This window comes from Ooceraea biroi, chromosome 11 (genome assembly GCF_003672135.1).
Source record: "Ooceraea biroi isolate clonal line C1 chromosome 11, Obir_v5.4, whole genome shotgun sequence".
Lineage (NCBI taxonomy): Eukaryota > Metazoa > Arthropoda > Insecta > Hymenoptera > Formicidae > Ooceraea > Ooceraea biroi.
The window spans coordinates 7,762,968-7,777,380 of NC_039516.1; the positions used below are offsets into that span (position 1 = coordinate 7,762,968).

General features: G+C 39.2%; 1 protein-coding gene across 1 annotated transcript in view; it reads right to left on the reverse strand.

The window, feature by feature from the left end:
* Window positions 1-14,413, reverse strand: part of LOC105283087 (laccase-2) — a 138,832-nt gene that overhangs the window by 28,763 nt on the left and 95,656 nt on the right. Inside the window, exon 5 of the mRNA XM_026973590.1 lies at window positions 3,582-3,788. Within this exon, the coding sequence (XP_026829391.1) occupies window positions 3,582-3,788 (207 nt within the window). The remainder of the gene's footprint in view (window positions 1-3,581; window positions 3,789-14,413) is intronic.

Here is a 14,413-nt window from a genome sequence, read left to right on the forward strand (position 1 = left end):
AGTAGAGAATGAATTCTTTACACGTAAACGCACATCACTGTAGCTCTCTCACTCGTTCGCCTTCTCACCATCTCGTCATATTAATCCTTAAAATTTTCTTATTGGATTGGATATCGTCATACAACGTCGTCGTTGTCGTCGTTGTCTCGCTCTCTCGTTCTCTCGCTTTCTCGCCCTCTTTCTTTCTCACTTTTTCGCTTTCTCGCTCGCTTTTTCGCTCTCTCGCCCTCTCGCTCTCTAGCTCGCTCACCTTCTCACTTCTCGTCATATTACTCCGTAAAATTTTCTTATTGGATTGGATATCGTACATCAAATGCAGTGTGAATTCGACATAACCTATCGTATGAACGCACTTTGACAGACAAACTCGCTTTGCTCGTGCGCGTGCGAGCGTACGTACGTGAGTCTGAATCTGGAGAAAAAGGAAAACAAAACGTCACAATTCTAGCATACGATTACAATATCTCAAGATGGGCGGCACCAATGTTATTCGGAGTGGTCGTGATCGAAAGCTTGCATTCATATTATGTTATTAAAGTGTCGTTAGATTTTTAAATAAGGCTTTAGTTCCTGAGATATTTTAATCGAAAGTTTGGGTGACGTGAAATTCTGGATAAGCTACTTGGTAGCGCGCGACGTCTATGCAGTGGCTCTCATCGCTCGGAACCTTGTTCTTTATGTACTTGGTGTCGCGACGCTACCACGTCGCTTGATATATATATATATATATATACACATATATATACAGGGTGTTTCATATAAGGGTAAAACTCTTTCGCCCACAGGTACATCACGTCAGATTGAAGTAAAAAGTCCTGTACCATGTTGCGATTTGCGCAATAGTTAACGAGTTATTAATTATTAAAAATCGCTGTATTAGTCCGGCCTACCGCCGAATGCAAGCGCGCGGCGAGATGTGACCGCCTCGCGATCGAGGTTGCTAGGCACGCGGGGAGTTGTTTATCACAAGTGACAATGGTTAGGCAGGAGCGGCCTGCAATCTCAATAGCTAGGCGGTCGCATCTCGCCGCGAGCTTGCATTCGGCGATAGGCCGAGTAAAACCTTTCGCCGGTAAATCTACCGATTAGCGAACCCACCTCCTATCACCTTGTCATTGACATATATTATAGAGGTCACCCTCCTGAGTGACCTTCAAAAGGTTTTAGCCGTCGGTCGTTGTTTACTAAAAAGTTATTAACAAAAGAAGTTTAATGATTTTGCACGAATTTTCAGCCGTCCACAACAAACGAAAGGTTATATTTTCCGAAACTGGAGCCCCGGACACATACGCTCGGTTTCAGTCCGCTTCGCGGGAGGGCGGGGGGCAGGGGCTTCGCCCCCCGCCTGAACCAGTGTAACAGATTTTACCGTACAGATTTTGATCACCTGGTACACGGCACGGATTCCGGTGGGGGGGGGGGGGCGAAGCCCCCCGCCCTCCCGCGAAGCGGGCTGAAAACGAGCTGTCCGAGGCTCCAGTTTCGGAAAATATAACCTAACCAGGTTAGATTAGGTTAGTTTAGGTTAGGTTAAAGCAGAGAATACTTTGTATTTAACTGTTTATGCTTTTGGTTAAAGTGAAGAATATTTTGTACTTACATTAAAAGAAACTATTCTATATATTAACGATTCACTGCTTTAAATGACTTTCCTTCCTTCGTTCATATACATATTGGTCTTTTATATCTTTCAATATTCAAAATAACTACTATATTTGCAAAATTTATTTTGTTAATAACTTATTCATAAACAACGATCGACGACTAAAACCTAGTGCGGGTTATTCGGGAAGGTGACCTTTGTAATATATGTCAATATTATGTTCTTGGTTCGCGTAGACAGCTGAAAATTCGTGCAAAATCATTAAACTTCTTTTGTTAATAACTGTTTAGTAAACAACGACCGACGGTTAAAACTTGCACAATGTTACTCAGAGATGTGACCTCTATAATATGTGTCAAGGACAAGGTGATAGGAGGTGGGTACGCTAATCGGTAGATTTACCGGCGAAAGGTTTGTACCCTTATGTGAAACACCCTGTATACAGGGTGAGCCATTTTAAACAGTCCAGTTGAATATGTCGAAACCCGAGTCCGATAGAACAAAATGTTTTAGATGAAATTTGTAGGGTTCCGAGGGGGTCAAAAGGTGATGACCTTGTGATTTTGCCAAGGTCATTTTTCGAGAACATGAAGGTCAACTTTGGTTTTTTAAATGGAAACTAGTATTTTTTTATTGCATATTTGAAAAGATTATCGAATTTTGCATAAGAAATATTTATGACTTGTGTGAGCTATGTCTAACAGTTTAGAAGTTATTCAGGCATGATGAATTGTTTCCATTATATTCTACCATAAATAACGCAGGTGCGGATGTGTGTGTTTGTCCATTCTTAGCGATACTCAGGATCAAAGAGGAATTACCCATTTTATTTGAAAATGTTGATTTAGATACCAGACAACGACTCTGGTATCAGCACGATGGTGCGCCACCACATTATGCACATCAAGTACGTGCATATTTAAATCATGCATTTTCCAATTGATGGATAGGTCGAAATGGACCGATATTATGGCCACCACGATCGCCAGATTTAACGTCTCCTGATTTTTTTTATGGGGCTTCATTAAAAATTGCATTTATGCTCGACCAGCAACCACGAGAAATGACATGAAAAACAGAATACGTACTGTTTGCTATAACATTTCACGTGAAGTCTTATTGCGCACTATTGATAGTTTTAAAATGCAAGTTAATCTATGTGCGAGAAGAGAATTAGATGTTCATGATTTAAAAAATTTTTTAAATCAAAGTTGACCTTCATATGTCCTCGAAAAATGACCTTGGTAAAATCACAAGGTCACCACCTTTTGACCCCCTCGGAACCCTACAAATTTCATCTAAAACAATTTGTTCTATCGAACTCGGTTTTCGACATATTTAACCGGACTATTTAAAATGACTCACCCTGTATATATATATATATATATATATATATATATATATATATATATATATTGTTATGTCCGGGTTGGCCACCCGGCATAACGAAGAGCCGGTCAGCTGCCGATCAGCTGAGCGTCATCAGATCAGCCGTCGGCGAGGAAGACGCGAGCCTCCTGGCGACGGGTCGCCAGGGAGAATAATAAACAACAGCGAAGTGACAGATTCGGACGTGACGTGGTCTACGACGGACGCGTATTGTATCCCGCTCTCATTGTAATAAATCTTTATCGTTCTTTCATAAGAGTGTTATCTTATTTGGTGCGCGAGTGTCTCCGCGAGTGAGTGCGAGCGAGCGCGAGTGTGTGCGTCGCGCCGAAGACCGCCCGGACGCAACAATATATACATATATGTTAAAATCAAGATAACAGAATGGAAGAGAGAAAAAATATAAATCTATAGCGAAAAACAAACCTTGTAGTCAATAAAATAATTTAATGCAAAGAATATTATTGTATATTAAAAAGACAACTTACTTACGTTTATTTAAAAAAGTATATTAATAGAAGAGAATTAATAGCGAACAAAGTAACAAATATTTATAAATATTTACCATTTTTTAAAAAACCATACATACCTTTATCATATACCATTATATCCACAATTGCGTTCTTTTGCAGATTATAAACGTGAGCACAACTGCAAGGTTCCGTACACGTAGATGGTGTATAACGATCTCCACACATAAATTCGTATCCATCATTTTGTGAGATAAGAGGTCCTGGTGGATCTTGATATGAAATATTGCTCATTAAGCTATCTAGATAACTTCCGGTTGGAGAAACTAAAAAGAAACAATTTTTTAATCTACAGTATATTATACAAGATAGAAATAAATGTAAAAATATTGCTCAAATTCATTACTAATGTTTGATTGGTAAAGGTTCATAATTTAACCATAATTGACGCTCAATGTTACATAAAGCTTTGTTACAGTTTTTAAAGAAAAGCAAATTTGGTTATGGATACATTAGCACAATTGAAGTAAATTAAAGTAAATGTTCTTATATTTATTTATAACACATGAATATAGCTACTATAGCTAATATAAACGATATAGCTAATTTGGCTTCAGAGTTGATGCGATGCTTTTCGTCACTTTGATTTCAACGTTTCATGAATGAGTGGCCTTCACTTGGATACGTACAATTTAACATGTTGCAAATGAACACAATACTTTGCATACGGTTCAATTTGACACAGTAATTTTAGACACAGTAGCTTTTGGATAAGTAAAAAATTAATTTTGTTAACATCGTTATTTGCAACGTGTCCAGTTGTACTATGTGCAAATGCATCATTTTTTTTATGACTATCTTAATTTACTTTATTAAGAGAAAAAGCCATCTAATAATGAATTGTTTGTTGGTAAATTTCCTTATTAATAGAATGTCCTTATTAGTAGAATGGTAATGAGCAGACAACATTTGTGAAAATGTAGAGCGGATTAAAATAAATAGAAAAATCCTATATTGGTTTGTGTTCTTCGTAATAATTATTGAGATATTACTTTACAAAATTGGCAAATGAGTGTGCCTCACGTCGAGGCGGTAGATATTGTTTTAAACACGACAGCAATCATACTCAGCGTAATCACACAACAAAAGACAATACGCCATTGGCATCCTTTTCTAATATTTTGTAATAAACAACTGCCATACCTTTATTTCTCGTGAGCGTTGGAGAGTTTAGTACCGGAAACCCTATATGGTTGAAAGTTGACTAAAAAGTGAGGAAGGAAGGAAGGAAGGAGAGAGAGAGAGAGAAAAAGGGAGGGAGGGAGGGAGAGAGGGAGAGAGGGAGGGGAAGGGGAGGGGAGGGGAGGGAGAGGGAGAGAGAGACTTGATAAGAAACATTTAATTGGATACTTAAATCTTCTTCAACTCTTAGACAAATTATAGACACAATAAAAAATGATTTTACTTGCAATAAATTTATCAAATTATTTTTTTATTTCATAACATTACTAAATTTTCTACCAAACATACATGTGAAATTGAAATCTATAGGCATTATGTCCAATGAGTATATCAAATAGAACATTTCGCTATATTCCAACAATATACTCATATATAATTTTGTTATGTGAGGCTAAATATTGTCATGCACTAATTTTAATAGATAACGATTTTTTCCTGTAAAAAATTGTTTTCTTTCCAATTCCTTCAAACAAAGTAATCATTGATCATAGCGATCTACAGTTACTGTATTATCAGGACGAAACGGTCTGTCTATAAAGTTTCGAGACTGAATAATGCATGACTATCAATGAGCGAACAACGGTCACCGATCATAAATTACGATTAAGTTCTCACGACTCATCTCCTGCTCTTGCCTGTCAATCAACTCAAGAGGTGTCTTCCCGTTACAAGACTAGAGATGTTTCCCATTTCCTAACTGCTCCTAACAATCCCCTCCTAGCACGATTTTCTATATATTATAAAAAGGCCAGCGGAATCGCCCAGAACACCATTATTATATCTACTCCAGTCCGTACAGTGTGATTCGGCATAGTATTCAATATAGTACCGACTTCAGTCGTGTGCAGTGCAATTCACAATAGTATTCAGTTTACCTTCGAGTGTGCCGTTTCTCATTAAAGCATAAAGTTCAGTGAACTCACAATCAGTGAAATATTAGAAGAATCACCTACGGCGTCCTGCTCGACTATTTTCACTCCGCCTGCCAACCAAAGAGGCAAAATCAGTACTACATTTGGCTAAATCATCTCACCAGCCAACACAAGTAAGGAGTTTTTTTAATTTTCTGTTTCTTTTTTTCTTTCTCTTTCTTTTTGCGACTGGATATCAAACCTTCATACTTTCATCCTCTTTTTTCCCTTCTACCGTCTACTCCGAGTCCCTCACCGAATCCTTCGACTTCCACCCAAACGGTGGAGCAGGAAAAGACCCAGCCGAAAAATTAGCAGTAATCACTCAATACTTCGAGTACTATCATTAATAAAATAAAGTTTTTAAATTGTATTATTTTTATCAAATTGTAATTCTTGCTAATCCGAATTATACAGATCCTGTTGTTTTAATAATAAATCAGATTCTTATTTAAATATTAATTTTTATTAATTTATTTTACCTCTTTTCTTTCTCATTTGATCGCACGAGGTCCTGTCCTTTGTAATAGGGATTAATTTTCCTTACGAAAAAAGGACCGACGAGCGGACTTTTATCTTTAAGAAGTGTAAGAGCGGCCTTCGGCCGTTGACCTTTTTTCAGATAACTTGGTTGGCTCGACTCACATTAACGCGTGAGTAAAGGCTCCGTACGTCCTCTCGGTAGAGCGCTGGACGTAACACAAGCATCTTCAAAGAATTTCGAAAAGGGGAAGTTAGCCGACGTCGACGACGTAACAGTTTTCACGCCGATGCACACCGATGGAGGATTCAGACGAACAGAAAACGTTCCAGGCAAATGAAACCACACGATTGAGGGTATGGTGTTTAGATAGCGGATGTACTTCACATCTATGTAATGATTGGAACAAATTTGAGCACATCACAAAGGTCACAGTTGAAATTGAACCTCGCTAATAATACGTCGACGGCGATAGCAGGAAAAGGAATCGTAAGTTTTAATACGGCGCTTGAAAGAGAATCTAAAAATTTAAATCTGGAAAACGTTTTACATGTTTCTGACTTGCGCACAAATTTATTGTCGGTAGACAAAATTACCGATAGAGAATTTAAAGTCATTTTCGATGATAGATCAGTAAGAGTCATTGACCGAGACGGAAATACGAAGCTAGAAGCGATTCGCACCAATGGGTTGTATTATTTAGAAGAGACTAAACACGAATGCAAGCTGCTGCAGTAAGTAAGACTGATCGAGGATCATGTGATACATCAATGGAGATTTGGCATCGCAAAATGGGTCACCTCAACGTAAAAGATATCTCTACAATAGAACGAAATGGAAACGTTCGTGGAATGATCATCGCGGGATTCAAGCGTAATTTCAAATGTGATGTTTGCATTCACGGGGAAATGACGAAATCCACTTACACTAAGAAATCTGAGAGACAGACCGAACTTTTAGAATTAATCCACTCTGATGTTTGTGGACCAAGGAGAATTGAATCGATTGGAAAGTCGAGGTACTTCGTGACTTTTATCGACGATTATTCGCGGTGGTGCACAGTCAAGATGCTCAAAAGCAAAAATGAGGTATTTAGTGCATTCAAATATTTCAAAGCACTCGTTGAGAACCATACCGGACGCAAAATCAAATACTTACAGTCGGATAATGGCAAGGAGTACATTAATAAGGAATTCGACGACTTTTTAAAGGAAAACAGGATTGACAGGAGCGTAGACTGACCGTCACACACACTCCGGAGCAGAACGGCATCGCGAAAAGAAAGAACCGAACCCTCGTGGAAATGGCTAGGTCTCCTGATCCAATCGAAGTTACCTGCATCTTTCTGGGGAGAAGCTATCAACGCAGAAAATTACATACGTAACAGATGTCCGACTAATAGTCTCAACAGCAAAATTCCATACCAAAAATCGACGGGACAAGTTCCGATTGTTGAACTTTTAACAGTTCGGTTGTCAAGTATCATCTCTGGATAGAGCCAAACAAGGGGAAGGGTAAATCTACCGATTAGCGAACCCACCTCCTATCACCTTGTCCTTGACACATATTATAGAGGTCACATCTCTGAGTAACATTGTGCAAGTTTTAACCGTCGGTCGTTGTTTACTAAACAGTTATTAACAAAAGAAGTTTAATGATTTTGCACGAATTTTCAGCTGTCTACGCGAACCAAGAACATAATATTGACATATATTACAAAGGTCACCTTCCCGAATAACCCACACTAGGTTTTAGTCGTCGATCGTTGTTTATGAATAAGTTATTAACAAAATAAATTTTGCAAATATAGTAGTTATTTTGAATATTGAAAGATATAAAAAACCAATATGTATATGAACGAAGGAAGGAAAGTCATTTAAAGCAGTGAATCGTTAATATATAGAATAGTTTCTTTTAATGTAAGTACAAAATATTCTTCACTTTAACCAAAAGCATAAACAGTTAAATACAAAGTATTCTCTGCTTTAACCTAACCTAAACTAACCTAATCTAACCTGGTTAGGCTATATTTTCCGAAACTGGAGCCTCGGACAGCTCGTTTTCAGCCCGCTTCGCGGGAGGGCGGGAAGCAGGGGCTTCGCCCCCCCCCCCCGGAATCCGTGCCGTGTACCAGGTGATCAAAATCTGTACGGTAAAATCTGTTACACTGGTTCAGGCGGGGGGCGAAGCCCCTGCCCCCCGCCCTCCCGCGAAGCTGACTGAAACCGAGCGTATGTGTCCGGGGCTCCAGTTTCGGAAAATATAACCTTTCGCTTGTTGTGGACGGCTGAAAATTCGTGCCAAATCATTAAACTTCTTTTGTTAATAACTTTTTAGTAAACAACGACCGACGGCTAAAACCTTTTGAAGGTCACTCAGGAGGGTGACCTCTATAATATATGTCAATGACAAGGTGATAGGAGATGGGTTCGCTAATCGGTAGATTTACCAGGGGAAGTTCTAGTCGCGATCTAAGAAGGGAATCTTTGTCGGATACGCCGAAAATTCCAAGGCATACACGATATGGATCCCACATGAAAGAAAACTCGATATTTCAAGAGACGTGAAGTTCATCGCCTTGCCGGAAATGTCAAGCCAGGGATGCAGCGATTTTGCTTCAGAAAGAGAAGAGATCACTGACTGATGAAGAGAAGTTGAATTTTTAGTCATTGACGAAAACAATGGAAACCAAGATGATGTACAAGACGATCAATTATCCAAAGATGGAGACGAAGATCAAGCTCATGATCTACCAACTGTTACAAAGAGAGGTCCAGGAAGACCCCGTAAAATAATGACTGAACTCAGGGGAAGACCGAAAAAATGTATCAAGTTGTGAATGACACAATAGAAGAGGCCGAGTTCACATATCTTGCCCAGATCCCAATTAACGAATCTTTAAGAGGACCTGATGCGGAAGAATGGCTTCGAGCGATGACAGCAGAGATGAAGACGATTATTAAGAACGACACGTGGACATTAGTGAATCGTCCTGAAGGACGCGAAGTTATTGGTAGTCGTATCGTATTGAGGAACAAACTAAATCAAGATGGAACGTTAGAACGACGAAAAGCGCGCATAGTTGCACGCGGTTTTTCGCCTCGGCGTTGATTTTAATGAAACTTTTGCACCAGTGGCCCGACTCAGTTCTATTTGCATTATGTCTGCCATAGCGGCACATGACATGAAGATTCATCAACTAGACGTAGCGACCGCGTATTTGCACGGTGAACTTGAAGAAACCATTTATATGGAGGTTCCATAATATACAAAGCTAATTTTAGAAGAAATTGTCGCGCTTGGTAAGAAAGGAAAGATCGATAAAGCAAGTATGCTTCGAGAGCTGAGAGGCGGAGACAAGGTTTGTTTATTGAAGAAAGCCCTTTATGCACTTTGTCAAGCTGGCCGTCGCTGGCATGCGAAATTAAGCCAAGAACTCAAGAATTTCAGACTAAAGCGATCTTCAGCCGATCCGTTTGTATTCTTCATGGGAGAAGGTAGGGACATAATCCTCGTCGCAGTGTACGTCGATGATATGTTGGTAGTTGGTCGCTATCAATCCAAAATTACCGAACTGACTAAACATCTCGCTGGAAAGTTTCAGATCAAGGATCTAGGTGAAGTGAAATATTGCTTGGGGATTGAATTTTCTCAAAGCAAGGATGGCGTGACGATGAGTCAAAAGGGATATATAACTGATATCCTTAATCGATTTGGAATGAATAAATCAAAGCCTGTTGCTACTCCACTAGATTGTAGCATTAAATTGCAAAAAGGCGAGAGCTGTCCTGTCACTCAAAATAATGACCTACCATTCCGAGAGCTAATCAGTATGCTGACATATTTGGCCGTATTAAATTTCTCGGAAACTAAACATTTCCGCAACTCCGCACTCTGGTTTTTGACAATATTTAGTTAGTAAAACATACCTGTAAAATTTCATCAGAATTGAAGGGGGATAGTATATTAAAGTCTTATCCTTTATTTTACACAAATAAACATTTTTAGCCAGGTTGCATAAAAAAATTTAAAAAAACTATGCGAGTGAGGGGGATCGAACTCGGGTCAGCAGTGTGGTAGTTAGAAGCTTAGACATCCTAGCTACGCCGACTTCTCACTGATCCAGTCTTATGATCCTGGTATATAAAGAACGCGGTATTTTTTAATAATTTTTTCTTGGAAACAACTCAATATAGCGTCCTATCACTTTGTTCAAGAACCCTTTTGCTAGAGTACCATACGCCGTAAAAACCATTTTTAAATCCGTGACTCGAAAACCGCGCTTTCCCCTTGTTAGGTATCTTTCCTCTGGTAATTATGTAGTTTAGGGGATGCAGCTCGAATCACTTTGACTTATGTTGTCATGTCCCTAACAAGGAGAACACCAGGCAGCATAATCACCGATTTTGCTGCGTTTTATATGTATACATATACAGGGTGTTTCTAAAAGGTCTGGTCAAACTTTAACCACAGATGCTACGTATCAAAACAAAGCAAAATGTCCATATAAACATGTGTCCGGAAATGCTCCCCTTCTGAGATAACACAAGATAAAGTCACTTCATAGGCTTCTTTGGCTCAATTACTGTAGTAATGTTTTTTTTGTTTCGTCGCGGAGAAAACCTGCGCCAGGTTCGATCCCGGCCTTGGGGGAGCGGGGGATATGGGGATTTTTACCACTCTAAGAATCGGGGAGTGACGCCTAGTTGCGCACAGAATAAATCGGACACAACAGATTTAGTGAATCGGACACGGACCCAATCGGACACAATAAGAAACGGACACAGTGATAATCGTACACAACGCTAATCGGACACAGTGGCAATCGGACACATTGTCAATCGGACACAGTGCCAATTGCGCACAGTAGGAAACGGACTCACAGTGGTTGCAATCGGACACACGGTTGTTGCAATTAGACACAGTAGGAAACGGACACATGTTCCGTGACAGTTTTCCTAACCTGGAAATGTTACTTTTAAGGACTTTTCTATTTCTATTTCTTTATATGGCGTAGCGATGCTACCATGCTTACTTTGCGCATACGTGCGATATTTAATAAATTTAGAAAGCATATGCTGAGAGTATATGAAGCGAGGTTCCACACAAAGCAAAGTTCTACATTGTAACTTCCACGCAGTACTTTTGGTCACCCCAAAGTTTTGTTATTTTTTTTATGTGGAAGAGTACTAGGTGACGGGCGAAGCTCGTCTCCTTGTGCTCTTCCACCCAAGCATATACTTTCCTAGTATAAAACTTAATAATATTAAAGAAAGTTTATACTGGGAAAGTATCCACACTGTATCCACGCATGTACTTTGCAAGACAAAGCAATGTTTACTCTACATCTAATTTTGACTCTTCCTTATTAGAATGAAACTCTCACGGAACATGTGTCCGTTTCCTACTGTGTCCGTTTGCAACCATCGTGTATCCGTTTCCTACTGTGTGCAATTGGTAACCACTGTGTCCGATTGACAATGTGTCCGATTGGGTCCGTGTCCGATTCACTAAACCTGTTGTGTCCGATTGGGTCCGTGTCCGATTCACTAAACCTGTTGTGTCCGATTGGGTCCGTGTCCGATTCACTAAACCTGTTGTGTCCGATTTATTCTGTGCGCAACTGGGCGTCACTTCCCGTAGGCGAGGACGGACTTCACGGCGTTTTCGTGAGTTTCCGGTGTCCCTCCGTCACTCGCTCGAGGCAGGCGACGACGGGATTTTTAGAGTGGTAACAATCCCCATATCTCCCGCTCCCCCAAGGCCGGGATCGAACCTGGCTCAGGTTTTCTCCGCGGCGAAACAAAAAAGACATTACTACAGTAATTGAGCCAAAGAAGCCTATGAAGTGACTTTATCTTGTGTTATCTCAGAAGGGGAGCATTTCCGGACCCATGTTTATATGGACATTTTGCTTTGTTTTGATACGTAGCATCTGTGGTTAAAGTTTGACCAGACCTTTTAGAAACACCCTGTATACATATACAGGGTATCTCTAAAGTCTGACCCAACCCCTTGGATCTCGGAAACGGCTTTAGATATGGAAAAAAGTTTCAGACAAAAATTGTAGGATATTAAGGGAGACAAATGATGAAGGTGTGCACTTGACCTTGAGGGACCATTTCAAGGCTAGGTCAATGTGATCGATGTTTTCTTAAACGGAACCCCTCATTTTTTTATTGCATATTCTTGTAGCTCTTTCCGAGACGTTTTCAAAACACTACCCACCTGTGTCTTTTGCGCAAGCCATGCCTAAAATATGAAGCTTCAAAGTTAACACACCGCTGGCATTCGCATTACCCGATGTACACCTTGACGCGCGCGCGCGAGAGAGAGAGAGAGAGCGAGAGGGAGGGAGGGAGGGAGAGGGAGAGGGAGGATAGGGGTGGGAGAGGGGGAGAGAGAGAGAGCGCGCGAGCAGAGAGAAGGACGGCAAATGTCGTGTAAATGCATGTTGCACATCTGTAGTTGATAATACATTTTACTCTCACTTCTCATCTCATTCATGTCAAACGTATGTCAAAGTATACACGTTAAGAGACAGCGTTGCCATTGCCGAAATAATTAAACAAACAAATAAGTGAAAAAGTTATGCTTTTTCAGTTAATAACCGCGTATTTAATATACATTTCTTATTTTTTCTTGATAAAACCAAACAGAATACCGTGCTAACGTTGAAACGCATATTCTACATACACTAAAACCATGTATCTTTCAAATTTCGTCATTATCATTTCATGTGCGTGCGTGCGTGCGTGTGGTATTCATGTCGAATGTTATTTCAATAAAAAAGTTATGTTCATGCATAAATTATTGAATTAGAAAACATGGATTTGAATTTTTATATCCTGAAAGAATTAGACGCTTTCGATTTATTTGTGTATGGAATACCGTGAAATGTTTGTGCGCTAATTATAAATATAGAAAACTAAGAATTAAATTTTTTCACAAGGTTTCGGTTACAGAAAAGTCTCTCATAAGTGTATTAGAATAGTGATGTCGTCATAATAGTCAATTTGTTGAATGTATTTGTACATTCATTGTTCTGTCGCTGTACTAATCGATCCATAGAAAATTCCTTATACATAGGCAGGTGCATTCTATCTAAAAAATAGATGTGATGTATACGTGAGGGTATCAATGTACTCTTATGTATGCAGTAAAATAGTTGATTTTTCGCTGTCGTCAAAATAGTCGATTGACATATATATATAACATTATGCGTATATAAAATTATATATATACAGGGTGAGTCTTAATAACTGTCTCATTCTTTTACCACGAGAGATGGATTACCGACTGCACCTCTGCTTAACTGGCCGGCACATAGATGGCAGCTGCGTGGATCGACCGTGATGTACAGGCAAGTTAAAACTATATTCAGATTACAGATATCGCACGGAAAAAAATAATTTAGATGCACAAAGTATATTTTACGCTGTTTTAAGTAAATTTTGTAAAGTTATTGTATGAATAGCAATACCATTTGTTAAGAATACTAATGTTATTGAAAATAATTTCGTTAAATTAGCAAAAAGTGTTTACTGTAAAACTAAAATGAACTATAAAAATAAAATAATTTCTGTTCTACGCTCTGCTGTAATGTTGAATAATTTTATTAAGTTATAATATTATATTATTTTATAATAGAGAAATTTGTCGTTATTACATCAAATATGCAACATTAGTAACAACAGCAGTTTCATTGCAACAGTAAAATTATTTTTTTCGTGCGTATTATTGAAACTATACATAAAATAAATAAAATAAAATGTGGCGTACATAAAATCAGTGATGCCATATGATTTCATGCAAATTGTTCTCTCGCCTGAGCGAGACTGAGACAGTATGCTCCGAAATGAACGAAATCAGGCATCACTGTAAATATGAACATAACAAATTAACACAAAAATAAAAAATGTTTGCATGCTGTTATAACTTTACGGTGGACTTCCACACCACCCTTGAGGTTTCACTAATGGCGCGTTAGTTTTTTTAAAGTGGACCTTCGCCTGGAGCCTTATACACCACTATTAACACAATTAATAAACGCCACTATTTTTCTTTTTTACAGTAGGTGCTCGAAGTGGCCCCCTTCCATCCTCTCACAAAGTATAGCTCTGTTCAAGATAGAATTTCGTACCCGTTGCAAGATCTGTGGACGTATTGTACGACAAATTCGTACAATTCTGTCTTTCAGATCTTGAACGTTAGCCGGTGGCGTTGCGTATAATTGTTGTTTGAGATGTCCCCACAGAAAAAAGTCAAGTGGTGTGAGATCTGGTGAACGCGGCGGCCATTCGTGGAGACCATGGAG